The 25,413-nt window shown below is 41.0% G+C and overlaps 2 protein-coding genes across 2 annotated transcripts in view; one reads left to right on the top strand and one right to left on the bottom strand.

The window, feature by feature from the left end:
* Positions 1-3,549, top strand: part of si:dkey-178k16.1 (band 4.1-like protein 1) — a 46,113-nt gene extending 42,564 nt beyond the window's left edge. The window contains exons 19-22 of the mRNA XM_034144545.1: positions 49-138; positions 302-382; positions 1,233-1,349; positions 1,449-3,549. Coding sequence (XP_034000436.1) covers positions 49-138; positions 302-382; positions 1,233-1,349; positions 1,449-1,454 — 294 coding nt within the window. The 3' untranslated portion in view covers positions 1,455-3,549. The remainder of the gene's footprint in view (positions 1-48; positions 139-301; positions 383-1,232; positions 1,350-1,448) is intronic.
* A 1,693-nt stretch (positions 3,550-5,242) lies between these two features.
* The window catches only part of cntn3a.1 (contactin 3a, tandem duplicate 1), an 81,110-nt gene continuing 60,939 nt past the window's right edge, over positions 5,243-25,413 (bottom strand). The window contains exons 12-23 of the mRNA XM_034144588.1: positions 22,466-22,593; positions 19,865-20,040; positions 17,075-17,192; positions 16,038-16,196; positions 15,689-15,838; positions 14,526-14,596; positions 13,854-14,088; positions 12,891-13,006; positions 12,441-12,627; positions 11,574-11,686; positions 7,423-7,588; positions 5,243-6,645 (exon numbers count right to left, since the gene is read on the bottom strand). Coding sequence (XP_034000479.1) covers positions 6,554-6,645; positions 7,423-7,588; positions 11,574-11,686; positions 12,441-12,627; positions 12,891-13,006; positions 13,854-14,088; positions 14,526-14,596; positions 15,689-15,838; positions 16,038-16,196; positions 17,075-17,192; positions 19,865-20,040; positions 22,466-22,593 — 1,711 coding nt within the window. The 3' untranslated portion in view covers positions 5,243-6,553. The remainder of the gene's footprint in view (positions 6,646-7,422; positions 7,589-11,573; positions 11,687-12,440; positions 12,628-12,890; positions 13,007-13,853; positions 14,089-14,525; positions 14,597-15,688; positions 15,839-16,037; positions 16,197-17,074; positions 17,193-19,864; positions 20,041-22,465; positions 22,594-25,413) is intronic.

The following is a 25,413-nucleotide window of genomic DNA, read 5'->3' as shown; positions in this document are numbered from 1 at the left end:
AAAAAGTGTCTAAATGCATGTCCTGAAAACTAATCTCTTCTTTCTCAGGTGCATATGGGAAGTCTTAGAAGAGAGGCATCAGGGTCGCCTATCCTCATAACGGAAAATGTTACCTCGGCAACCACTCATGTCTCCAAGGTAGAGAAGCTCAAGTAGACCTTACAAAGTGCTCAATGTAATGTATGAGATTACGATAAAGTGGGTTTTACATCAAGAGAAGTTCATCTCTTCTGTCTGAATACAGTCATATGTGGGCTCTACTTCTGAAGGCTATTAAAAGAAAAGCCCTTGTGTGTTGCAGACGGTGAAAGGAGGATACTCAGAGACCAGGATCGAGAAGAGGATCATCATCACAGGAGACGATGATGTAGACCAGGAACAGGTGAGCTGAAATGAACTGTGGAGCAAACGGTCAATTCAAAAGAACCATGTCGTCTGTTGCTGCATGTTGTATTTTTGGGAAATTTGTAGTTGTTGGATCTTTGCAGGACTGTTCTTTTTATCCTTAAAGGTAGGGTAGGTAAGTTTGAGAAACCGGCTCGAGATACACTTTTTGTTATATTCCATGGAATGCTCTTAACATCCCGATAGCAATGACTATCTTAAGTGCTTTGACAAAAAATCCATTAAAAAATGTCATCTGTGGAAGCCGTAATACTGTAAAAAGTACGACCAATCATTTTAGCCGGCCCGGCTAAAATAACTGGATGGCCTACCTGCCTGTCAGCCTTCCATCGGGGCACAAACTTATCTTGTGCCCTCATTGGTCATGTGCACGTTCTTGTGTGTTGGAGGGGCTCTATAAGGAAGTGGCAGATTTTCTCCGGTTGTGTATTTTCAAATTCTTGCGATCTCGAGCCGGTTTCTCAAACTTACCTACCCTACCTTTAAAGTGAAACAATGGCCATGTCAACCATTCATAACGCCTTATTCATAATGCATATAGTATTTGCAAACATTAGTGTACCTCAGATTAGATCAATTGTAGCCCTCTTGTGAAGTGAATAAATGAAATATGCTAAGTAAATCAATTATATAATTGAGCATCTGGGAATTTTTACAAATCTTAAAACAAATAATTGGTAGACTATAGCTGAATTAATTTGTCAAAATAAAAATATTGACATTACAGTAATGTATGATGTATGAATTTCAATTTTATTGAGCAAGAAAAAATATATTAAAAAAATAACTTTCCTGTGATACATTTGATATTTCACTTTTTCTTGCAGGCTCTGGCTATTGCAATACAGGAAGCCAAGCAGCAGCATCCAGACATGCAGATAACTAAGGCAGTGGTTGTCAGGGAAACAGAATTGTCCACTGAGGATCGTCACGGCCCATCAGAGGTACGAAAACCATCTTGATTTGATATGATTCGGCCCTCACTATCAACCTTTGAGATAAAGGGATTTAAGGTTGACGCTGTCTTCTCTCTCTACCTGCAGTCCTGATTTTGTGATACGAGAGCGCCCCCCGGTGGACCGGAAGTGGCAGTGCACGGCCTGAAAATCTCCCCCCACCTCCCTTCTGATAGACTTCTGCCAGTGGCGCATATGGAGCCTACACACACACATGCACACACACATATACTTGCCACTGGAAATCCGAACATCTGGAACAATTTAAAGAGATCCCAATCCGACTAAATTCCCTGCAAAGCTCTCAGGGCTGCTACTGTATATTAAAACCACTTACTTAAGTATTCCTCGATGGTCAAAGGGAATCTTTCATTCACACTGTGGAATAATCCAGGGCCATGTGCCATGTTGGTACCCACAAAATAGAAAAAAAACTAGGAGTGTCTTTTACATGTCTGTGCTGCTGTACTGAAGAATTCATCAGATTACTGCTGTGTGCTGTAAAAAAAACTGCTGTAAAAAAAGTACTGTTTGTGCTTACACATAAAATAATCCATCCACATGTATATCTCGTAATGATGGAACATCCAGTGAAGCAGGGTTCAGGTCCGTCCCCCCCCCCTCTCTGTTACACTGACTGATGAGGATGCACTGAGCAGATCGGATCATGTAGAGCCAATCAGATCCTCTGTTGATTATTCCAGCCTGAGCTAGTATTTTCTGCTCCTCTATTGGTCTCACCTGAGAATTTAGTTCTGTAAAATGTATTTGGCCATGAAGTATGCTTCGCTTCATCAGGATGGACCTTGTGGGGGCTGTTGATACACACAGTGAACTCTTATTTATTTACATGGTGGAGATGTAATGTACGAGCCCAGTTCCTCTCCTTTCACAGCCTTTAGATATGCTTTCAGAAGTCAGTATGTAATACCACTTTGGCCATTTAGTGTAGTCGGTACGTAGAGTAGGCTCACACCCTTGTTCAGGTCACAGAACGGGCTGCTGTGTCAGTACAATTAGTATTTGAGATCATATTTGCATGATATGTTCTGGCATTATTGGATTGTAATTTAGTATTATATGAACTAATAAGAGTAATGGATCATGATGTCCAAGATAAATCTGAAGTTAAATCGGAGCTTATTAAAAAAAGAAAAAGAAGGAAATTAAGCCTTCTGACAAGAAATGAAGAATATTCAGAAGTAGTGGGACATTTCACAATGCATTCAGTTTTGTTAATCCCAAGATTCAATGACAGCTAAGTGGCTACAGTGTCCTCTCCTTATTTAAGCCACTAGTGCTGATACACATATCTTCATTTTACATATCAACTAGCTTTTAATTTAATCTCCCTGTGCAAAAACATGAGGTAGACCTACATGAGTTGTGGTGAATGATATATTTTGCAGAGTTATTTATTGTACAACACATTTTCTCTGTCTTTGAAAAATGTTGGGATGCATCTGAGCCCTTCCAATAATCTTTTGAGAAAAGTACAGTGTTGTAAATACAATATACAGTAGGAGCAGAATATGTGGACTTTTAATTGTGTGTGATTTGTCACATGAATGTTAGAGGAACGTAGTATGCCATGTAAGGTAGCAGTGAAATTGTACAAACTCTGATTTTATATTGAAATATTTGTATGAAAAAGCTACAAGTCCAGAAAGTCAAATGCATAAACTTGACACGGCAAGGTTTCCCTTTAATAATGGTGTATTTAACATTACCTGCAAGGTCTCTGTCTCCTTGCAAACGTCACATTTTATATATAAATCAATACAGCAGCAAAATCACTCAATTGAGTAAAACCATGTTAAAACCCCGTCATGTAAGGTTTATGAGGGTATTACTGAAATATGACTTAAGCTTTCAGACGCCAAACCTTTCTGTCAACCTTCACGTGTAGTGTAATTCCCGTTGTTATTCATATTTTGGTTCAAAATCCTTTAAAGTGATGATTAATCATGGATGTCAACCTGGAAGGTAAAAAAAAAATGCAGCCATGTACTGTATATTTGATGCCGTTTGATGGATTGTGAAGATGTAAAGTAGTTAATGGCAATGGGCTTGATGTACACTAGGGGGCACCAGTTACCAAACAAAGAAGAGAGCTTTGCAACAACATGGAGCATTCCCAGCTGAAATCATTCTCACTATTCCTCAATAAAGTGCGAAATTATCCAAATCATCCCTGGATCAAGTGATGAGATAAAACCGTCCTTCCTGAGTCCAGAAAAGGCGGGCCCTTGGACGTCTGACAAGTGATGACCAGACTTTGATAAATCAGAGACATTTGGCTGTGGATGAGACACCTGGTGCTGACGTCTCATTGGACGACCTCTGGCTGATCCTTAAACCTCTGTACAAAGCTCCCCCCCCTCCTCCTCAGCAGCTTCCTCCCCTCTGCTCTGCTTCTTTTGCCTGGTGCCGTGTCTTCGCTGTACATTGTAATTGCATTCCTTCGAAAATAAATAAAGAACGGAGAAAAAAGAGAACAAGATTAGAAGGGATCCCCTGTGTTTGGTCTCTTCACATATCTGTGTTTGCATTATTACGGCTGCCATGCATTTGAGCTTTAGGCCCAATAATAAAAGTGCATCCATGGTATTTTGTTAATCATGAACAAATTATTCAGTATTGAAGAAGATTTTAAGTTTCTCACATATTTATAGGCTCTGTATCTGTTTTTAGTGTTTTGTAAATGATATGGAATCAGATGCTAGGGGTATTATTGCAATTATTACTCACCTACTGCTTTTGTAGTTAAGAGTCTCCTTACTGCTACTGTAAGAGAAAATGTTTCAATCATTTGATCTTAGTCGTATAATTACTTTAATGAAATTCAGAATGACTGATTCCCAAGAAACTAATAATAATAATAATAAGAAACTAAATTATCCAACCTGTTAAAGAAAGCCCTACATACATGTTTACACAATGTGTATTACACAAACAGCACACTCCATTTTAATGACCTGCATAATGTAGTTACCATGGTGATACCTTGACCTGCTGTTTGAAGTTTCTGCTCTCCACAGCAGATAAAAACAACCCAGCATTTTAGAAACATGAAGACGATTCTCTCCTCCGTGTGAAGATCACTGCAAAAGCACCAAAACATCTCACAGAGGCAAATAAACAGTTTAAAAGGGAAGAGACGTGCTGATATTGATTGCACTTATGAGTATCTGCTACCTAATATCGATCAGTAGCATCCATGGAGGTTGAACAGAGAAAACAATGCTTCTCTTTTTCTCTCTCGCTCGTGTTTGGAACCAGCACGACATTGACCCTGAGCACAAAGGAAAGTGTTTGGAAGAAAAACAGCTTCATTTACATTCTAACATGTCAAAGTCAAGTCCTGATCTTTAATTTAATGGAATACTAAAGTATGACTGAAGTTAATCCAAGAGACCTCGGACTTAACAAAGACTGAAATCAGTTCTTGTTTAGAAATGGGCTGAAACACATCCACAGTATATTATTTGTTGAAGTCAGTGTTGCAAAGATTCTTTTAGTTTTCATATTTTTCCATCCCAAACTCTGAATGACTCACCAACATCTTCCACTAAGACATGTCAACATCTTTGCATGTTGAAATGTATGTTATTACACATTATATGACTTTTGGGTACATTCTCAGCTTTAACTCTAACTTCCTTTTGTCTGTGTGACATTTATGTCAAACTGTGATTGTGTATTCTTGACCTTTGAAAAAATTGCTTTCTCACGCCACTTACAGTAAAAGCTTTTTTTCCAGAGCAAACTCCATCTGCTCAGTAAGAACATAATACCTTTACTTCGCATAGCACAGCCTGGTGATGCACAACCTTTGGCTCTTTGGGCCTTTTTCTGACACCAAAGAAAGAAAAGAGGAAAATGGCATTATATTTATTAAAAGCAGGTTGATTCATCCAGACATCCTAAGCAACGTAGGTACGTACACTGACCAATCTCATGCCAAACAGCAGCTGACAGTGAAACACTATCCCCTACTTTAAATAAGATAGAAAAGTCAGTATCACTGCCACTGTATCACAATGCTCATCATGAGAGACGTAGGAGAAAGGCATGTTGTTTCTGAGCCCAAAACGGCCAAAAATATGATCTAAAAAGTAACAAACGTTAAAATTATCAACAAAGTGTAGGGCAAGGTCAGTTATCCATAGGTTACAGCATGAGTGAGCCAAAACACAATGCAGGAGGAGGAAACATAAATAAAACTCTCTTGAATAATAACAACATGGATACTAATCAAAAGACTTAAGGCTCATTTGGGACCTGAGGATTTCAAACATACAGTGTACAACAAAGCGGCTCCCACTGCTCAGCAAGCCTTTGTTACACACTTATCACGGATGTGGGAGAAAGGTAAGACATCAATTAACCAACACAAGTCTGCTGTTTACAACTGAAGCCATATTGGGGATGTACACGCTGCATTTTCGCACAAAGATACAACAGTTGGAACTGAACCTAGTCGATTCAATACCTTTGGTTTACATTTTCATGGCAACTTTGAGGTTTGGATGTAATGTGGTGTAACGTAAAAGCATGAATAAAATCCAAGCAAAGTCACAAAGGTCCCAAATTCTTGTTTGTCAGAAAGGAATGAGGCTTAGCTCCCTGTTTTTTGGCAGGGATTAGTAACAGTTGGTTTTCCAAACAATTTACCCATTTCTTGTCTTAAATGTAACTTCACTCACATGAATATGAGCTATGCAAGGTCTCCTCCATCCCTATTCAAGATGAAATCTCAGCATAAAAAAAAAGTCCAAAGGTTCACACAAAATCCATCTCACAGAACCTGCACAGTCCAAAAGAGAAAACATATACACATCCTATTGTGCATCACACACCACCGCCTCCGAGGTTCAAACCATATGAGAGTATCCACTGCTTAGAAGGGGGCAAAGAAAGAAACATCATTCAAAGAGACTGCCGTCGAGTCATGGTGTCCTTTCACTTCCTTAAAAGCAACTTCTGAAAGAGCCACTTCCTTTCAATAACTCCTTCTGAAAGGCGGTGAAAGAGAAACTTCCCCACAAAGAGATCTTTGTAGAAAGAAGAGGAAAGACACAGTAGGGAAGGGAGCAGGTGGAAATGCGGCTGTCAGTCTCTTGTTGTCTCTGACCTGCTGTTTCTCCTCCTAAAAAGCAGCTGTAGCGCCTGGTTGATGCAGATGTTTGTCATAGTACAGTCCTGGCTGTGATGATTAACGCTGCAAGGTTGACCAAGGAATATGGAGAAGACTCTGGAGCTGCTCCTTTGGCTATGGAGCCTGAAACACACAAACAAATCAACAAACAAATCAAGATCCAGCAAGTGCATGTTTAGTGTTTAAGAGTCTGGTATGGTCTGGAAATGTTGCTCTGTATACATGGCTTGAGTATGAACTCCTGACATGAAAGCGCATTCAGAAATTCAGTGCAACGAACTACAGTGTGGTGCGAGTACACAACTGTGTCGATAGATGGCACTGGTACGCTGCCCTCAAATATGGCTTTCAGAGAGCTAGAGTGTAAACATGTAGCGTGGTAAGGAAAAATACATCATAAAACCACCAGCTACTGCCAATATTATGTACATGTCTGAGCCCATTTAGCCGTTATATGATATGCATTTCTCAGACTGTGGATGTAAGACTATATTTTACAGCTAAGGGAAATGTAAACACCACAAATATACTTAGCTTTCAGAGAAAATGCTTATTTGAAGACTCACATTTTTTTAACCAGCATTTAATGGTGGGATACCTCTTTGAAGATTCAGAGATTCCTGTTTATCCCTAAAATACCATAATGCAAAGCAGCTAAAGAACATGTTGCCTTTACTGGGCATATTTTAAAGCCCATAAACATAGTGGTTCATTTAGCTAAAGTGGACAAAAGAAGTTGAGGAAATGTGGACAAAAAATAATTCTCACATGATGGAAACACCAGTGTTTGCAGTTACACTTTTCATGAGAAAATCTAGCTCAGCTGAATGTATCTGTTTTTACACTGACGTCTCGCACTCAGACATCATTTTCACATGTCATATGTCAGCACTGTCCCACCTGCTATTTTGGGGATGGTAATCTGGCTGCTGCTGCCTTCCCCTCCCTCACTGAAGGGTTTTATCTGGATAACGTAGTCCTGGTTGACTGGCAGCGACAACTCCAAGGAGGTGGTGTTGGTCTCCACCACACTGGGGTGGCTGTGTTTGTCCTGGCTGTACATCACCTGCAGGAAGCAGAGAGGCAAAGACAGTGACAGCGTGAAGCATGGCATGGAGCCACAAATACAATGCATCATTATGAGGGGTTTCAGACTGTCCTCGTTGATGCTCTGACAACAACATCTCTCTGTTTCTCTCAGACAGCTCCGGGAGATGTCATGTGCTGCCTGGGAAACTAACAAGGATAAATCTGACTGTAGATATCTACACATGGCTGTGATGGAGCAGCAGAGGAGAGGGGGGTGTAGAGATGCATCCATCCGGTCTGCTGCAGCCTGACTCTGAGCTGTGGATGCATCTGCCCATTAGACTATACAGTAAGCCCCACTCTCGGGAGACTCCTTTAACGTAGTGAGAATTATGAGCTGCTACTGTACGTGACTAAGACACCGATTTCACACTTATATAGTCTCAATGTAGGAAGCTGCAAATTAATGGAATTTTATAGATTGGTAAGCAACACAGCACTACAGAATGAGTCATAACAACCTGGAATGAACTAATCATTAAAATATGTATTATGCATATGATGCTGCTATGACAACTTACACATCACAATCAGGGAAAATGCGAAGGAACATTTTTAAATATTCTGCAGTAACACCCCTATTTAAACAATCAGAAAAGTCGTTTTTTTTCTGAGGCTGACACCATGTGGCCAAAAAGAATGAGATGTGGGTACTGTGGTTTTGAAGGGATTGTTATTTTAAGGCGAGGAGGCAATTTGTGAAGGACCTTGAAATCTAACAAACAAGCTAGACATCACACCTTCACAAATTAGATATGAAATAGTTAGAACATGGCTTGCTGCACTACCAGGATAATCGCTTTAACTCTATGGTTAAAAGTTAAGATGCTTTTCTTCTTATTTGTCAAATCAGTGAATTTATAAATGAGTCAGTCAAAACTGCCAAAGAACCATCAGCGTATAATTAATAAAGTAAATGGAGCACGTGACAGTGTGTCATACTGTGTTTTGTTGGAATCTAAAAAAAACATTTAGTTGTCAGAGTTCTATTTCGTCCCTACTGACTGCCAGAGGCGGTGCTTTACCACTGGATATGTCCATCGCGCGCATGCGCAGCTCGAGTACCAATAACAACAAAGTCACTGTGACCCACGTGACACCGGCTATATCTATTACTGTCAGAGGATCTGTTCCTTTCATCTTCTCGCTGCACGAGAGAACGTTTGATTTAAGGTTTTCTCTGCAAACAGCTGGCTGCGTGCAGCTTTGCGACCTATCCAGTCGGAGCCGCGGGCTTACCCGTCCTCCAGGAGCTGTGGCCGGCTGCGCAGAAACTTCGACGGACAGGTTGGTGTCGGCTTGGTCTGTGATGGCAGTGTTTCCGCTCCCTCTCCCAGCTAAGTTGTCCTGATTACTGTCTTGTTGCTATTTGGCTTAAACTTTTTGGTGACGGCAGCATTTCCGCTCCCTCTCCCAGGAGTTGCCCTTGTTGTGCTCTTTGGTACTTTTTCTGATTGTGGCGTTGTGCATTTTGAGTTTCCAGCTTTAGCTGCGTTTCTCGTTTTATTTAGTTAGCAGTAGCGTGGCTCAGCCTAACTATATCGTTGTTATTTACTGCTCCTAGTACTAGACTCCTAGCACTAGGATGGGTTAGATGCAGAGAACAATCTTCACTGTGTGTGCTGTGTGCTCTGCATGTGTGGCCATTGAAGAGGGTTTCATGCCTCCCAATATGATATTATTGCTAGTGTGCAGCCGTTTGGCTTACACTTTTAAGCACTGGCCATGGTTACTACTGTAACTACGGCTCTATGCCGTGTAAGCACTGGCCATGGTTGCTACTGTAACTACGGTTCTATGCCGTGTAAGTACTGGCCATGGTTACTACTGTAACTACGGTTCTATGCCGTGGTTCGCAACCGTGGACTTGAGGGATGCCTACTTCCACGTGCCGGTTGCATCTCACCAACGGACGTTCTTGAGGTTTGCCTTTCAGGGCCGACCCTATCAGTTCCGGGTGCTTCCCTTTGGTCTCTCCCTCTCTCCAAGGGTGTTCACCAGGGTCGTGGCGGAAGCTATCGCACCCCTGCAGGCGCAGGGCGTGAAGATCCTGCCGTATTTATACGATTGGCTGGTTTCGCCTTTTATCTCACGTAGCCCGGTTGGGTCTAACAGTAACACCGGGAGGAGTTGCCTGGACCCTTCCCAACAGGTCACTTACCTGGGGATGGTTCTAGATTCGGCCGCCATGAGGGCCTACCTGTCATCCCGTCGTGTGGACGACATTTTCCACCTTCTTCCCATCTTCAGGCTGGGCAAGATGGTGCCTTACATTCAGTTCCTCCGGCTCTTGGGCGGACTGAAGGCTGCCTCAGCCGTTGTGCCCTTAGGCCTGTTGTTGCTGCGCCCCATGCAAATGTGGCTGAACAGCCTTCACTTGGACGCCAAGTGGCACAGACACAGAAGAGTCAGGGTGTCTCAGCGGTGCCTCCACTATCTTTTGATGGGCGTGCCCAGGGGTGCCATCCCATCCCGCCGGGAGACTGTCACTGCAGATGCAGGTCTCTCAGGGTGGGGTGCAGTGTGGCAGGGCAGGACTGTTCAGGGTCCTTATTCTGCCCAGGAGGGTGCACGCCATGTCAACGTGCTAGATCTTCGGGCTGTGCAGCTTGCACTCACGCACTTTTTACCCCAACTGGGGGGCAAGCATGTGCTTGTTCCTTCGGACAACATGCCCACTGTTGCCCAGACTGCAGTCCCTTCTAGATAGTGGACGTTCTCACTCCACTTTGAGAGTTCAGGTGGCTGCTATTCCTGCCCGACATGTTCGGGTCGACGGCGCCACGGTGGGGTGCCACAGGTCGGTGTCCCTCTACCTGAGAGGGGCTTCACGGCAGCGTCCCCCTATTACCCCAAGGGCTCCGGCTCGGGACCTGACCCTGCTGCTGGATGCCTTATCATCTCCTCCCTTCGAGCCCCTGGCCCAGGTGGGGCTTAAGTGGCTGTCCACGAAGGCAGCATTTCTGCTTGCCATAACCTCAGGGAAGCGAGTTGGGGAGTTGCATGCCCTCTCCGTGAGCGATACATGCCTGAGGTGGGACTCTCAGGTGTTGCCCTTTGGGCAAATGTGGCGTTCCTGAGAAGGTGCTTCCACAAACCCACTTCAATCAGCCTGTCCAGCTGGCACGCTTTGACATTCAGGAGAACGGCACGTCGGAGTTGCTGTGCCCTGTGGGTGCCCTAAGGGCGTATATCGATGCTACTGCCTGTTACGGCAGTCAGAGCAGCTCTTCGTTTGCCATGGCGGCACTAAAAGAGGTTGTGCCCTCTAAACAGCGGCCGCCCCACTGGGTTGTCGATACCATCTCACATGCCTATGGGGCCAGTGGCCGCCCCCTGCCATCAGGGCTGAGATGCCACTCTACAAGGAGCATCTCAACATCTTGGGCTGCCCTGAGAGGGGTGCCCCCTGGAGACCATCTGCGCCGCGGCGTCATGGGCGTCTTCTAGCACATTCTCCAGGTTTGTATCGGGTTAATGTCGCCACTCCCCATCCTTTGGGCGTGGTCCTTTTGCCGAGCTCCGCTGCTTCCAGTAGTGAGCAAGGGCTTGGATTCTTCATGACATGGTTGGTATAAGTCATCCAGTGCTAAAGCACCACCTCAGTCAGTAGGGACGAAATAGAACGATAGTTACGTCTGTAACTACGGTTCTATGAGTCCCGGATGACCGCCAGAGTATCCTGTCATCACTCAGAATTCTTGTCTGCTTGCGAGAAGATTCTGGAAACAGATCCTCTGACAACACCGGCTGATATAGCCGGTGTCACGTGGGTCACACGTGACTTTGTTGTTATTGGTACTCAAGCTGCACATGCGCGCAATGGACATATCCAGTGCTAAAGCACCACCTCTGGCGGTCATCCGGGACTCATAGAACCGTAGTTACAGACGTAACTATCGATTCAGCAAGTCGAGTTGAGGTGCTCTCTCATGGAGAAGTGTAAACTTTCCACTTCTTACCTTATATCCGGTGACTTCTGACTCATTCTCCAGAGCGTGCACTTGGTCCCACCTCAGGATGACCTTGGAGTTGGAAGTGTTCCACATGATTTTGACAGGGGCTTGACTGGGTGCTGGAGGAGGACGAGGGGAGGAGAAGGGGGGTGAAAAAAAACAACAAGCCACCTGGTCAATAAACAGTAAAGTCCAGAACCAACTCAGCATGAAGGAGAAACCTCATTATCAGTTTATCATCCTACTGTTAGGAGTGAGCAGAGGAATGTGTGTGTGGAAGTGAGTGTAAGTGTTTTCAAGGGGGAAGGTTGGGGAGACCGAAGATAAAAACAGCGTGTAATACATACATTAAATTTGTGATAATAATTTACATTATAGGCCTACTGTATATGACCATAAGGTGCTACACATCTTTCAGGACCCTGGGAAGTTTTTTTGAATTGCCTCCATGGAGCATTCTTTTGATATTGTGCCTGTTTGATTTGGACCTTATATGCAAGCACAAGGGACAGATGTATTTAACTAACGCTTATAGATAATATTTCATTGGGAAACGTCTCATCATTTTCAATTGTGGCCTGCATGTCAAACTGCACTGGTGACCCTAAATGTAGCTGGTATTCATATTAGTATTAGTATTTGCCATGTCTACTAAATGAGTGGATAAACCAAAACCCTACACATGGTCCCTTTAAGGTGCTTTTGTGTAGTCAATATTCCCTATTTGAATTTAATTGGTAAAAAATAATTCCTGAAATGAAACATACACAAAATAAACCATGAAGCTTTAGCCAGAGGGGATACAAATTCTCCATTCACAGAAAAAGCATAAAAAGACACAGTCAGGCCTTCCACTATGTTCAGAGTCCTTACGTGGTTTCTTGGTTGTGACATTGACTATGATGCTCTGTGGACCCACTCCGGCGCTGTTGTAGGCCCGCAGGGACATGTAATATGTACTGCTGCCCTCCAGTTCTCTGATGAGTACTGACGTTTTATTCCCCACTGTCCTGATCACACTGGCTGTGTCCTGCTTCTGCCTCTCACCCCAGTACTGCAACTAAAAACACATGAGAAGCACACAGATTAACAGCTGGCATCTGATTTTTTACTTCAAATATTCAGCTTTATTTGCACTGATGTGGACACGTAACCTGGAGGGCTTCATCATGCTCATATACTGTAGTTTACTTCATGAATGACTCATAATTTAGACACTAATGGAAAAAAGGTCCTCGCATTCTGATCCAAGATATAATGCCACTAGCTGTTGGCACTGTCCACTGCATTGTACATTATTGTGTGGGCATGTGTTGGTTTGACCTCATAGCCCAGGATGCGTCTTCGGTTGTTGCTCCAGGCCAGCGGCTTCCAGGTGACCTCTACCTCGGACGCTGATACACTCCTCGCCCTCAGCCTGCCTGGAGCTCTGCTGGGCTCTGAAAGGAACAGAGGATGTTCAGGATGAGGAGAAAGACATGGATTCATTACACCCACGTCCACAGAAAAGTCTTTACGAAAATACTGGAGATCCATTCAATCCTTCCAAATCACTATGTGAGGAGGAGTGAGTCCTGGAAAGAATACATTACAGACCCTGAAAACTCTGTAAATTCACATATTGATGACTTGATGTGCAATAATTTAAATTAAAGTTCAGGAAATAGACCTATTTGGTTATGATTCACTTAAAGGTGTATGAGGCGTCTGATCTCCAATCACTGGCATAGTATAAGTGTATTCCCATTGTTAAAGGGGACCTATCATGCAAAATGCACTTTTGTACGTCTTTTATACATGAATATGTGTCCCCGGTGTTCCAGGGAACTCACCAAGTGTCAGAAAACACAACCCTCTCTATTTTCCTCCATACCCAAATCTCTAAAAAAGGGGCTGCAACGGATCTGATAAAAACTGATCCAGATTTGAACACTGTCCTGACGTCAGGACAGTGGCGCTACGGCTATTGGGCCAACTCCACCAATCAGGAGGAGACAGCCACGGCCATTGCCGTTCGAAAGCGCTGGAGACGCTGTAGTACATATGCCAGGCCTGTAGGTGGTGCTGTTCTCACAGAATCTGCCCTTGCAAAAACAGAGCTAACATTTTTCAAATTGAGCAAAATGAGGCATGGCTAAAATGCATGATCTGTTTGGTATTTTGAAAAAAAAAAAGTATAAATATGCCTTATATAGGTATGGTCCAATACTATATTATTCAAATATAGCATGATAGGTCCACTTTAAGTTAAGCCATGCGTTACTGTATAGTATTATTAGTTCACACCTTCCTCCGCCGAGTAGATGGTGGTCACCGGACTAAAAGGTCCTTCTCCCTTGTTGTTGTAAACCCCGACTTTGACTTGGTAAGGGGAGAAGGGGGGGATGCTGTCGTTCTTGAAGACGTATCTCGAGGCGTCGGGGGACGTGACAGCAGCCTGCATCCAGCCCTGAGCCCCCTGTGGGCGGAAAGCCACCACGTAGCCGAAGCCCGGCCCACTCTGGAGCTCCTCAGGAACGGGCTAAAGAGGCATGAGTCAGAGTGATGACTCAAGATGGCTGATCTTAAAGATATTAATACCTTAAAGAAATGCAGCTATGCACAGATTAGGGCACTTAGAGGAATTGTGCTGAGGGTGGTACTGGACTTGCAAGCCTTGCACGAATGTATTACTCTGTCTCTGTCAGAGCAGAGGTTATAGAGCTATTCAAACACTCTGGGAAAAACATAATTATATGATGTCTTTCAGTTTCACTTAAACATAAATTAACAACCACATACACATGTTGTGTTTGATATCAATATGAATTTAAACAGCTTTATATCATATTTTTCATTTAGTACATTTGAAACTGGTTTGTTTTTATATTAAAATTCATTAAAAAAATGTAGGGCAGTGGAGCAGATGACTCAAAGTGCATTTTTATTAATTAATTCAAATGTTTTGTACAAGTTTACCTCCCAAGTGATGACCAGCTCTGAGCGTCCTCCACCTCCTCCGTTCACTCTGCCAGGCGTCACCCGGGGAACTAACAGAGCAAACACAGTGTTTGAAGAACAAGTTTGTATATTCAAGTATCTGCGATATGCATTTTCAGTATTTAGTTGTTTATTTATAAATTGCAAGAATAAGGTACTGAACATGTCCACTTAGAGTCGCCAAAGATATTGTTTAAGAAAAATGATGGATTCTTCTTCCTTGTCAAAACCTGGCACATTAGATTGCCCACAGTGCAACTCAACTGCAGACAGTTTGGTTAGTGATTCAGCTTTGGTATGCTACTAGCGGTTAATTTCGCCCATTAATGAGCTGCTAGCCTCAAGCAGAGATGAGCAGGCTACAGAGGCCTGCTAAGCACACTTTGTTGGAACCACCCACATATTTTCACAGTTTAAACATCAGTACAAGCTGTTATTGTCAAGTGACATCTCCTGCTGCAATTAAGGAAGAGGTGTCTACTGAACCAACAAAACGCTTAGCACAATTTTGTTCACATATTCAGTAGTACTCCAAAACAGACTTTGAGTAAAATCTGTGAAATTTGCTTTGAATACAACAACTTAAAATCCAAACACATTATAAAACCATAAAGTACTGCCCTGCACATAGTCTTTCAGTCATCATGAGACAAGATATGTTTTTATGTTTGTCCATATAAATGTCTGTGTATACCTGACGTTATGAATGAAAATTGTTTATTTATATTTTCTAATGAACACATTTGTGGTGGTTACTTTAATTGTAAAATTCTCAGATAAAAGTATCTTTTTAATACAGTCCTTTGACATTCCTTAGATGTGTTGTGAGTTGCCTCATAAGGTATCTATTATTGTATTTTTTCTAAGCACTACCCTTAAGCAGACTTTCTTTCCTCTCTTCACACACACTGAGTTTCTGAGTGAAACTGCCGGGCATCAACATATTTATTGTGAATTGAATTCATTCATGTGTTGTGTGTCCTAAGGAAGCAGAGAATTCTCCGACATTCGCTGCTACAATAAAGTTATTTAAAGGGATTTAATTGCACTCCTGAAGTAGAAACTCTAAGGACACAATGGACGTCATTGCAAGCAATCTGAGTCAATGATGGCAGGAAAAGTAGGGAGCTTCTCATACGTACGCATTTCTTTGGTACGGGACTTTTTGGAGGGTTTGCTGGGCTCTCCTGTTCCTATGCTGTTGGTTGCCAGGACTCTGAACTCGTACTCCACCCAGGGACTCAACTCATTGACGGTGGATGACAGCTGCTTCCCCCCGAGAAGCTCAGGAACTGAGAGACATCACAGAACAACCTTTCATCAAAACCATGGAAGATCCGCCTATCAACATTAGCCAAGCTTGTGATGTGTTATTTACTGTCATTTCATGTGTGGTGTTTGAAAAGGATACCAGTCACACTACCCCTCACTCTTTTTTCAAATCTAATCACTACACACAACCTACACTCAGACAGATTGACAAAAGCCTACCGGTTGTTACGGCTTGCCACCCAAGAGAGAAGGGCGTTCTGGCCTGGATGGTGTAGCTGAGGATGGGGCTGTGGTTGTCCATCCCGGGACCCCAGGACACGGAGGCAGTGGTCTCCGTCATCGCAGTCACCTGACAGTCCACAGGGGGACCGGGGGGACCTGGAAGGAATTAATCACAGTTCACTCACTCAGGATGATATATATTGTACAGATGAATGAAGACAAGAGGCAGAAGAGCAGGGATACAGAGTGGGAGAGCCATAATTAGACGTGATGTCACAGACAGCTGTGAGTGCACTACTTAACTAAAACCAAACTCACTGTTTAGTACACTGGTGGAATACAAGAATAAGTACATTTAAGAGAGATACAACAATACAATGTTATTTCTTCTGAATAGATTTTATTGTTCTACAATCTAGGAAATAAAAAAGATCATAACATCCAGCAGTGTTTCCCTGTGTAGCTGTGTTCAAGGCAAATCAGAGGAGTCAATAGACGATTAACAGCATAGAGAAGAAAAAGATACCTGAATATATTTTCTATTGCAACAAATGTCATGTCTTTTTAAAAAAAAATGTTTTAATTGGGATGACTAGACCTTTTACTCTTTTCTAGAGACTAAAAGGTAGAGGTAAAATCTCAATGTGCATCTGCATCATGGAGCATAGCTCGTCCATAAACTGTGCCTCCAATATGCTAAATCTATAGACATGCCATACATTAGCAAGTCATATTATGCTATTATTTTAAATCACAAAGAAACTGCATTTTCAATCTTTCACTCATTTTGTCATTTACAATAGAGTAGTAATTGGGAGGTTAATTTGTTTTGCCCCTGCAGAGCAGTCAGCCATAGCGCATGTGTTTCATTTACAATGAACAAGAGTGACATTCTTGGCTAGCAGAGAGTTTGAAGTGGAAATGACCTTGCTAAATGTAGCTGGCATTGTGTGTGAAAACATTGTGATATAACTTCTTAGAGAACACCAATATGACTTTTTATTTTTAACATAAAATGTGAGGGTCATCCTTACCTCTGACGACCACATCAGTGGCAATCGACACACTGTCCACCTTCGTTTGAACAGCACACGTGTATTTCCCAGCATGCCTCAATTGAATGTTGCGTATCATTATGTCACCAGCCGAGCGCTGTTGGTGTAGGAAAGTTAGGGGGAAAAAAGTGCAATATAATTTAATTTCTTTTGACATTCAGTTCAGAGAAAAAGGTACAACACACACTCACAGGGACGAAGCAATTGACTCGAGTTTTCATAATCATTTACGAGGACAGTTTTTTTGTGGGGAATTGAAAAGCTTCCTTCAGCTGTATCCTTTTATCCCCTCTGATTCCATTTAATCTACAGACGACCATTCAATGCCAAATGCATTATTAGCTTTGAACTTTAAAGTTAGAACTAATGTTAAGTTGATGTCTTATCTACGAAAGTAAGGGTCTGTGAAACAGTATGAGTCCCTATAATTACTTTGATGTATAATCAGGGACATTTTCTTGAGATAAAAACTCAGTAGCTGTGAGTCATTCACTCTTTGAAACTCTCTGCCATCAATAAATTGAGATGGGATGGGTCACAGATGTCTGAATCTTAAAAAATAACTTCAAAGCATGCTTATTAAATCCAGACTTAACTACCTGCAAAATACAGTAATCATATATAGTGTGGCTTTTAGACTTAGAATAAACTAGAATTACCATGTCAGGTTTGAATGCCTTCGTCAATCAGTCAAGTTGCCGGTTACATCCATGTTGTCAAAAATGTCACAATTTAATTATTTAATCCTGTTAGACATTGGTGTTAAGTCACACTGATCTTGACCTTTGTCCCCTAATTTCTAACTAGTTTGAGTTCAAGGGGTAACTTGAGTGTCACATTTAGAAGTGAAATGTTGGTTGGACAGCCAGCGCAGAGGTATAAAAATGTAAATGCTTTTTCTGTCCATTGCAGGTCAGGTCTGTATCAGCAGAGCAGTGCAATTGCTTTATGTGAAGGCTGACATGTCATGATTTATGTGGTGTTGGGTTTCCATGAGAAAAACTGAGCGAAATACAAAGATGTCTTTTTTTCCCCCTCAACTCTTCTGAAAATGCTGACCGCGTTTCGCTGGGGTTTGCCAAAGCATTCTTTCAGTCAGCCTTTTTGCTGCCCTTGATCTCAATTAATGTAAGCCTATGTCAGACCAAAAATATACAACATCTAATATTGTTAGGAACACTTTTTTTTGTATTTGTTCTATTCTGTTGTTCTTAAAATGACCTTAAATTGCTGTTGGACGTTTCTTTCAGATATATAATACTAGACCAACAATTTTAACGATCACAGCCCTTTCAATAGTGTGACTGGTGCAAAGAGCATATCTCTAATGAAGCAGCAAAGGGTCTTAAATCGAACAAGAGAGGAGTTTGTAGTCAACAGTGAGGTTGGTGTACATGTTGCTGGAGGCATATCGTTTTTATATTGTTCAACATATGCAGGATAAATAATATTCTCTACCAAGAAAAATGTTGCTGCAGGGTTTTTAACAACACTCCTCTGCGTCATAACTTCAATAGTTAATTTCGACATAACATATAATTGTGTAATGCAGAGCCATAATGCAGTGATCAAGGAGCTTGTAGCTTGATTTAGCTTGTAGCTTAAGATATTAATGTTTGACTCATGTAGCTACTTAAAACATATCAGTCTACTTTGTGTTAAATCAAAAAGCATATTGTCAAATCAAACACTAGGGTTTATACATTTAGGTCAGTTAGAACTCACCACCGCTACATTAATAATGCCTAGACCTTACACAACGCCAATGACTTTAACAAGCCTTATTCTCCTTGAGTCTCCATTAACAAAAAACACAGCATTTCATTGTCTGCTTCAAAAGAAAAATATGAAAGTTGTTGTTTTGCAAATGTTTCCAAACAGATGAGGAAAGTTTAAGTAATGTGACCATTCTCCGTCAATAGGTCAATGGTTTCTCCACCACAACGTGCCGCCGTGGGTTTGGTGCGGAGGAGTCAAGTGTTTAAATGAACTGCAGGGCTACACACGATTATAAAGCGCTTGTTGTTATAGTGCCGGTTACAAAAGAAAAAAAAAAACACAACAAGAGGTGATAAGGAGGCCAAGACCTCATAATTGCTTTCCCTAATTAAAGGAGAAAAATTATCTGGTATTAGATGATCAAATGAAATGCTTGGCTGAGCATTGCATAATGAATTCCTCGGTTGTTGCTTTTGTCAATGGAGGAGGTGTTATTAACAAGCAGAACAGGCAAACCTGGAGCCCTTATGATCACTCAAACAAAAAAAATCAAATCTGTATAATTCATCATGGAGTGTTCAATACTTTGCCCATCAAAAGATAAAGCTGAAATTAAGCTGTAGAGGAATGAGACGTAAATGTTTTAACGACTGTAATAATTGAGTTAAAATAGCTCCTTTCCTTATGAGTTACTTAAAGCGATTGTATATGTAAAATGTTATATGTGTATAGTAGAAAGTGGTTAAGTATATAAGCCCATTTTGAACATTACAAAGAGTGTAACAATTCAGATATGGCTTTGCGTTAAGCCAATCTTTACAGTCAAAAGAATCAGCACATTCAAGTGGAAATTCATTGTGAAACGTTTTTATCCTTAGAAATGTTACTTGGCCAACACAAAAAGCTGTTACTTTAAATATGTTGTAGTACATTGAAGACATCAAATGTAACAACTCTACTCAAAAACTTCTAGGCTGCAACATTTCATATGTTCTCCTTGTGTTAATGCTGAAGAGAGAGAGACATACTGTAGAAGACTGTTGCACTTACCCCACCGATTTTCTCAAAAAACGCCCAGTGACTTCCAAAGTGGATGAGCTGCTCGTTGAAGAACCAGGTGAACTTGAGGTCCAGCGTGGGGTCATGTGACACCTGGCAGGGCAGCACGATGCTCTCACCCACGGTCACGTCCAGATGTCCTGCTGGGCTGGTGATCGCCGTCGGCTCTGTGAACAGGGAGCACCGAGTCAGAAAGGTGGGGCATGTTAACAGAGCAGGTATAACTTATCCAGACTCTGTGCTGAATTTAAAGTTACCTTTTTTTTCTGTTCCCTGAACATCGAGAAATAATTGCAAAAACATGTCACACTCAAAAACAAACCCTGCCCTCTGCCAAATCCTGTCCCCGATGTTAAACAAACAAGATGAATTACTTTTGAGTCTGCCAGTGAGCTTATATTGCATTGCTTCCTTTGAGTTTCATAAATCAGAGTAGGGTCTAAAATATATCACTGAGCAACGACAGGATAAAATAAACAAACAAAAGGAAAAACTCAACTATTACGGCAGGTCATATCCGAGTCTATAATTTTGCTCTGTTTGTGCCTAGACAAAATGCCATCCTATTTCCTCCTCAGCGTGATGCGCATCAACATAATCTGTGGTGCGTCTCGGCTGGGTGTCTCATTCAATAGCGGTGTGATGCACAGAATATAGCTTAGGCCGAGATCCCACACAACAGACCACTGTGAATTATGCATGCATGTCATAAGCAACTAATGGACAGGCAAGCCAATGCAGCGTGTCAGAGGGAGTAAAGGTCTATATTCAGCTCTGTCAAAACAAGGCACATTGTTTTTCTCACACCGCCTAAGGAGAAGCGACTGGCCATGGCTGTGCATTTCAGGTGAGTTTATGGAAAGTTTGGCACCGGGGTTCAAAATAAGAGGGTGGAACTTTCTGCTTCCAATTGCTAAGCTGTCACGCTCATTTCCTGTTATGACTCGAAGGAAAATCACAAATGGGCTCCCTCGTTCCCGTCGGTTTGCTCCGCACAGGGCGGCTCTCGTTCTGTGAACCTACAGAAGGACTATGCAGGAATAATTTGCACCTCAGACACCAGGTGTAATACAATAACTGCAATTAATTAGGCCAGAGGATAAAAAGTTGAGCTGTTCTCAGAACCCTGAAGACAGGGTACAACAATCAAAAATGTAATTAAAAATAAATTGTAAAAAAGCTATTAGAGAACAAAAATGTATTAATCTTTGAATGACATGAAATGTTTTTTAAACAACTCTGTTTAAATACATGTAATAATTTGGTTGATGATTCATTTCTATTTAATAATATGCTAGAACGTTTTCAGCTTTTTCTGTTTTATTATGATTATCGTTTTAAATATATTTGTGTTTTGGACTTGTATAAAACAAAATACAAAGAAAACATTACCTTGGGCTCTGGGAATTTGTGATAACATTTAATAGACCAAACAATTCATCAAATGATTGAAAATAATGGTATACATCAGTATTGCAACCCTTAGCATTGTCATATATGTTCATACAGTAGCCTCAAGGGTAAGAATTAGGTAACACATGGAGGCTAGGTTAATCTCACAATTATACATTTTTCAGGAAGTCACTATATCGTTTTTAAACCTTTTTCTGTAAAGTACTTTGTTCTTTGAATTTGTTCTTATATAGAGTACTGGAATATCAATACAAGTTTATTTTATACCTCTCACGAATACTATGAATACATACACATATGTTTATACAGTACTCTATTACAGCGTTGGCTCTTGTAAATAGGCTTTGCGGGGAAGCAGGGGAGCGAAATTGGCCTTCAATGCAAGCCAATTTACAATTCAAAAAACCCGTGAAGAGGAATCACCGAAAGGCGTTTTAATAGAGCACTGTTGTTGACTCTGCTCTTTAGAAAGACCTGGAAAATTCATTGCACTGCAGAAGTGTGTGATTTGAATGGATTGAAATCTTAAACAAACCAAGCATGGCTATGAAACACCGAGCAAAGAAAGTATGAATTAAACATAGAGGCGCATGAATGCAATGAGCCTCATGTCTCGCTTCCTCCAGCCACTGCCAATCAACTAATTGGACTGTATATCTGTCAGGTGAGTCTTTAGAACTGCGCTCCACTGTTTGCTCATCAAGTGCGCAGTGAGGGTCAGTGGGTTTCATTTTAAGTGCAGCACGGTCAGTCGGGTCTTGCAGCTCTTGTGCAGCGTGCCACATTTATTCCGTGTTCCGCCAAAATACTGACAGCTGTAAAAGATGTGTTAAGTTTGTTTTTTAGGGATTGATCACAAAAAACCTGCAGGAGTCCTGATGTTTAAACACATTAAATGTTTTAACACATACAGTAACAACTAAACCCCATTCTTAAATGACAAAGAGCACACATTTACTGTTGATTTTATTGTACAGTTTGTGATTTTAATATTGATTTTTTAATAAATGGAGAATATTGCTGTAGTATTTTCTCCATGTGTAGTGGAAGGGCTGTTGTTGCCAAGGAAACAGCTATTGGGTACAAAATAAACAATTATCAAGCAACATCCAGCAGCCGTTCACAGTTAAACAAACAGGACTGATGTTTAAAGCCAAGTCAGGAAAAATAATACATCACCTTTCACCAAAAGGCTGCCAGCACTGCTCGCTACTCCAAACTGGTTTCTGGCCACACACGTGTAGATCCCGGCATCCATTTTCGTAACATTGGAAATCCGTAGGCTGCCATTATCCAAAACAGTAACTCTGTGGGTAAAAAATGTATACATATTAGGCCAATTAAAAGTGCACCAGTGTCGGGTTGATGAAAAAAGCTTGGGTGGCTGTCATTTTATATATGGAATTATATATATATATATATATATATATATTCACAGTGCATACAAATCTATTCTAAATGAGCACGTCCAGTGTCCTAAAGCATTTCCACTTTAGCCTGGAGTTTATCTCAGTGAAATTTAATTGGCTCTCTGTGCTTTGGCGTGACACAAGGAGAAGCTCAGAGAGAAGAGTTACGATTTGATTTCTCGGCACTGAGTTGCAGGATCACTTTATGAGAGGAAGTCTCATTTTGAGTTCACGGATGTCAAGGGGGAATCTGAAAGTTATAGACATACTTATGCTGTATTAGCCTTAGTTATGTCAGAAATATTGCTTCAGCAGATAGAAATACATACAAATGAAATAGGAACATGATATGCTTTATAACTGTGCTGTTATCTGAGAATTGTCACACTGTACGCTGTATAATGTGCATTTACTGTAAGGTGATCATTTTAATAGAGTAAGTGTGGGTACATGCATTTTTAAGGAGAGCTGCAGCATTATTTGACTGAAGTATTATTCTACGGCTCTAAAAGAAAATCAGCAATTCTTTTTGATAGTAATGAATAATTGTTGCTCTTTTTTTAATGATACTAATGTATCTTCTCTGTATCTGTGTCTTTGAGCTTGGGATGGACATATATTTTCACATTATGACATTTTGTTGACTTTTCAGTGAATTAAATAATCCACAAAATTATCTGCAGATATATCAATATTAAAATAAATTCTACCTTAAACAGAGGCAAGAAAAAACAGGGGCCAGAACTAAAAATGGTAAAACTAAGTTTAACTGAGTTGCAGCAGAAAATAATATATTTTTTAGAACAGCACCGAGTCATTTAGTTCATAGTAAAAGAAAGTTCATACTGTACATAATGACATGCAATGACTGCAAGAAGTAAACAGCATCATCAAAACAACTACTGTGATCCAACCTAGCCAATAATTGGATTTAATCCAATGGACTCTTGTATACAGTATGTCAGTGAAATTTCACCAGCAGTCACAAATTCGTCCCGCCTGGTTGTGTGGTAATAAGTTGAACCTCTATGACAGATTGCACCAGCGGGTCCAAATTACAAAGTCTCTCATTTCATCTGTGTCATCAGTCAAGCCTGACAGATCTCTTCTGACAGAGCGCGTACTGCTTCTACTTCAGCAGCCAACAAGGTGCTTGAGTGATATGAAAGATAGGTCAGCAGCAAGGCTCTGCTTGAATAAAGCCTAGATTACATGCATTTCCAATCGTTCTGTTTTCGCCTTTAGATTTCCTCATCTATTGTTTCCTCTCACAGAGACAATATGAATTCATACACAAGTTCATTTTTTCTAATTTACTCATTTTAAAAGTGGGGTAGGTAAGTTTGAGAAACCGGCTCGAGATACACTTTTTGTTATATTCCATGGAATGCTCTTAACATCCCGATAGCAATGAATATCTTAAGTGCTTTGACAATAAATACATAAAAAAATGTCATCTGTGGAAGCCGTAATACTGTAAAAAGCACGACCAATCATTTTAGCTGGCCCGGCTAAAATAACTGGATGGCCTACCTGCCTGTCAGCCTTCCATCTGTGCACAAACTTATCTCGTGCCCTCATTGGTCATGTGCACGTTCGTGTGTGTTGGAGGAGGGGCTCTGTAAGGAAGTCTGAAGGAAGGGGCAGATTGTTTCCGGCTGTGTATTTTCAAATTCTAGCGCACTCGAGCTGGTTTCTCCAAAATTACCTACCCCACCTTTAACTACAAATGAAAAGTGATAAAGAATGTGTTCCTTTCTTTTGAATCCTGGCAGGGCAACAAGAGCTGTATAACTGTAAAAAATAAACGAAAAAACTGTTAGTCCCTAAAAGCAATCAGCAAGTCCTTGAATACAGTACGTGAAAACCTTTGCACAAAACCATGTAGGCAAAAATACATAATGACATTTTTGTTTGCACTTCTGAAAGAAGAAAACTATTTAAATGGAAGTTATTTGGTGAGATCCACACAAGCATTGGAAAACTGAACATTTTATAAAAGTGAAATGAATGGCAGGTTCACAGGTGATTGAATCATACAAAAGTGCTTTGACAAATTGTAGTTACTGGGATGGCAGAAAGACATTTCCCTGCTTTAATGAAATACTGGGCACATCCTGTGTCAATTACAAACTGAGAGGATTTATTCACGCCACAGAACCATTCATTTCAAACCCTTACTTCATCAAAAATCATCAAACATTCAGTTATAATGTATTACAATACCATTTATTTGTAATATGTACTGACCATGCTTGATCCTTTTGTCTTTCCTGTTATCAAAGCATTTCAGCTAGTTTAGAAAACACATATTTTCTTGTTCTTTGTTTTTTTTTAACTCTGTAATTGCAGGTAATCCATCACATCCCGTAAAAACAGCGCGACTGAAGTTCTCGTTCAATTCCTGCGTTCTGCAGTTTCACCGTTTCCTAGTGCTTCTATCAGTAGTATTAGCTTTTTTACCCCTTATCTTGTTTTTCAAATCAAACTGAAAAAATACTGATTAAATATACATGTTCCAATAAAGGAGATTACTGTCTGTTAATCCGACTCATTTAGGTGAGGTGTAGGTGTCTTAATGTGGCTTCTCAGTCAACCTCAATGTCTTGAGACATTATGAAAAAGATCCTATTGAAACAAAGATAAGGTTTTCCTGATATTTATTTGTTAAAAACACTTTTATTTTGGGGGAAACAATGAAGAAATCAGATTTCTTCA

Source organism: Trematomus bernacchii, unplaced genomic scaffold (assembly GCF_902827165.1).
Source record: "Trematomus bernacchii unplaced genomic scaffold, fTreBer1.1, whole genome shotgun sequence".
Taxonomy (NCBI): Eukaryota; Metazoa; Chordata; class Actinopteri; order Perciformes; family Nototheniidae; genus Trematomus; species Trematomus bernacchii.
This window is presented reverse-complemented; position numbering and strand designations above follow the sequence as displayed.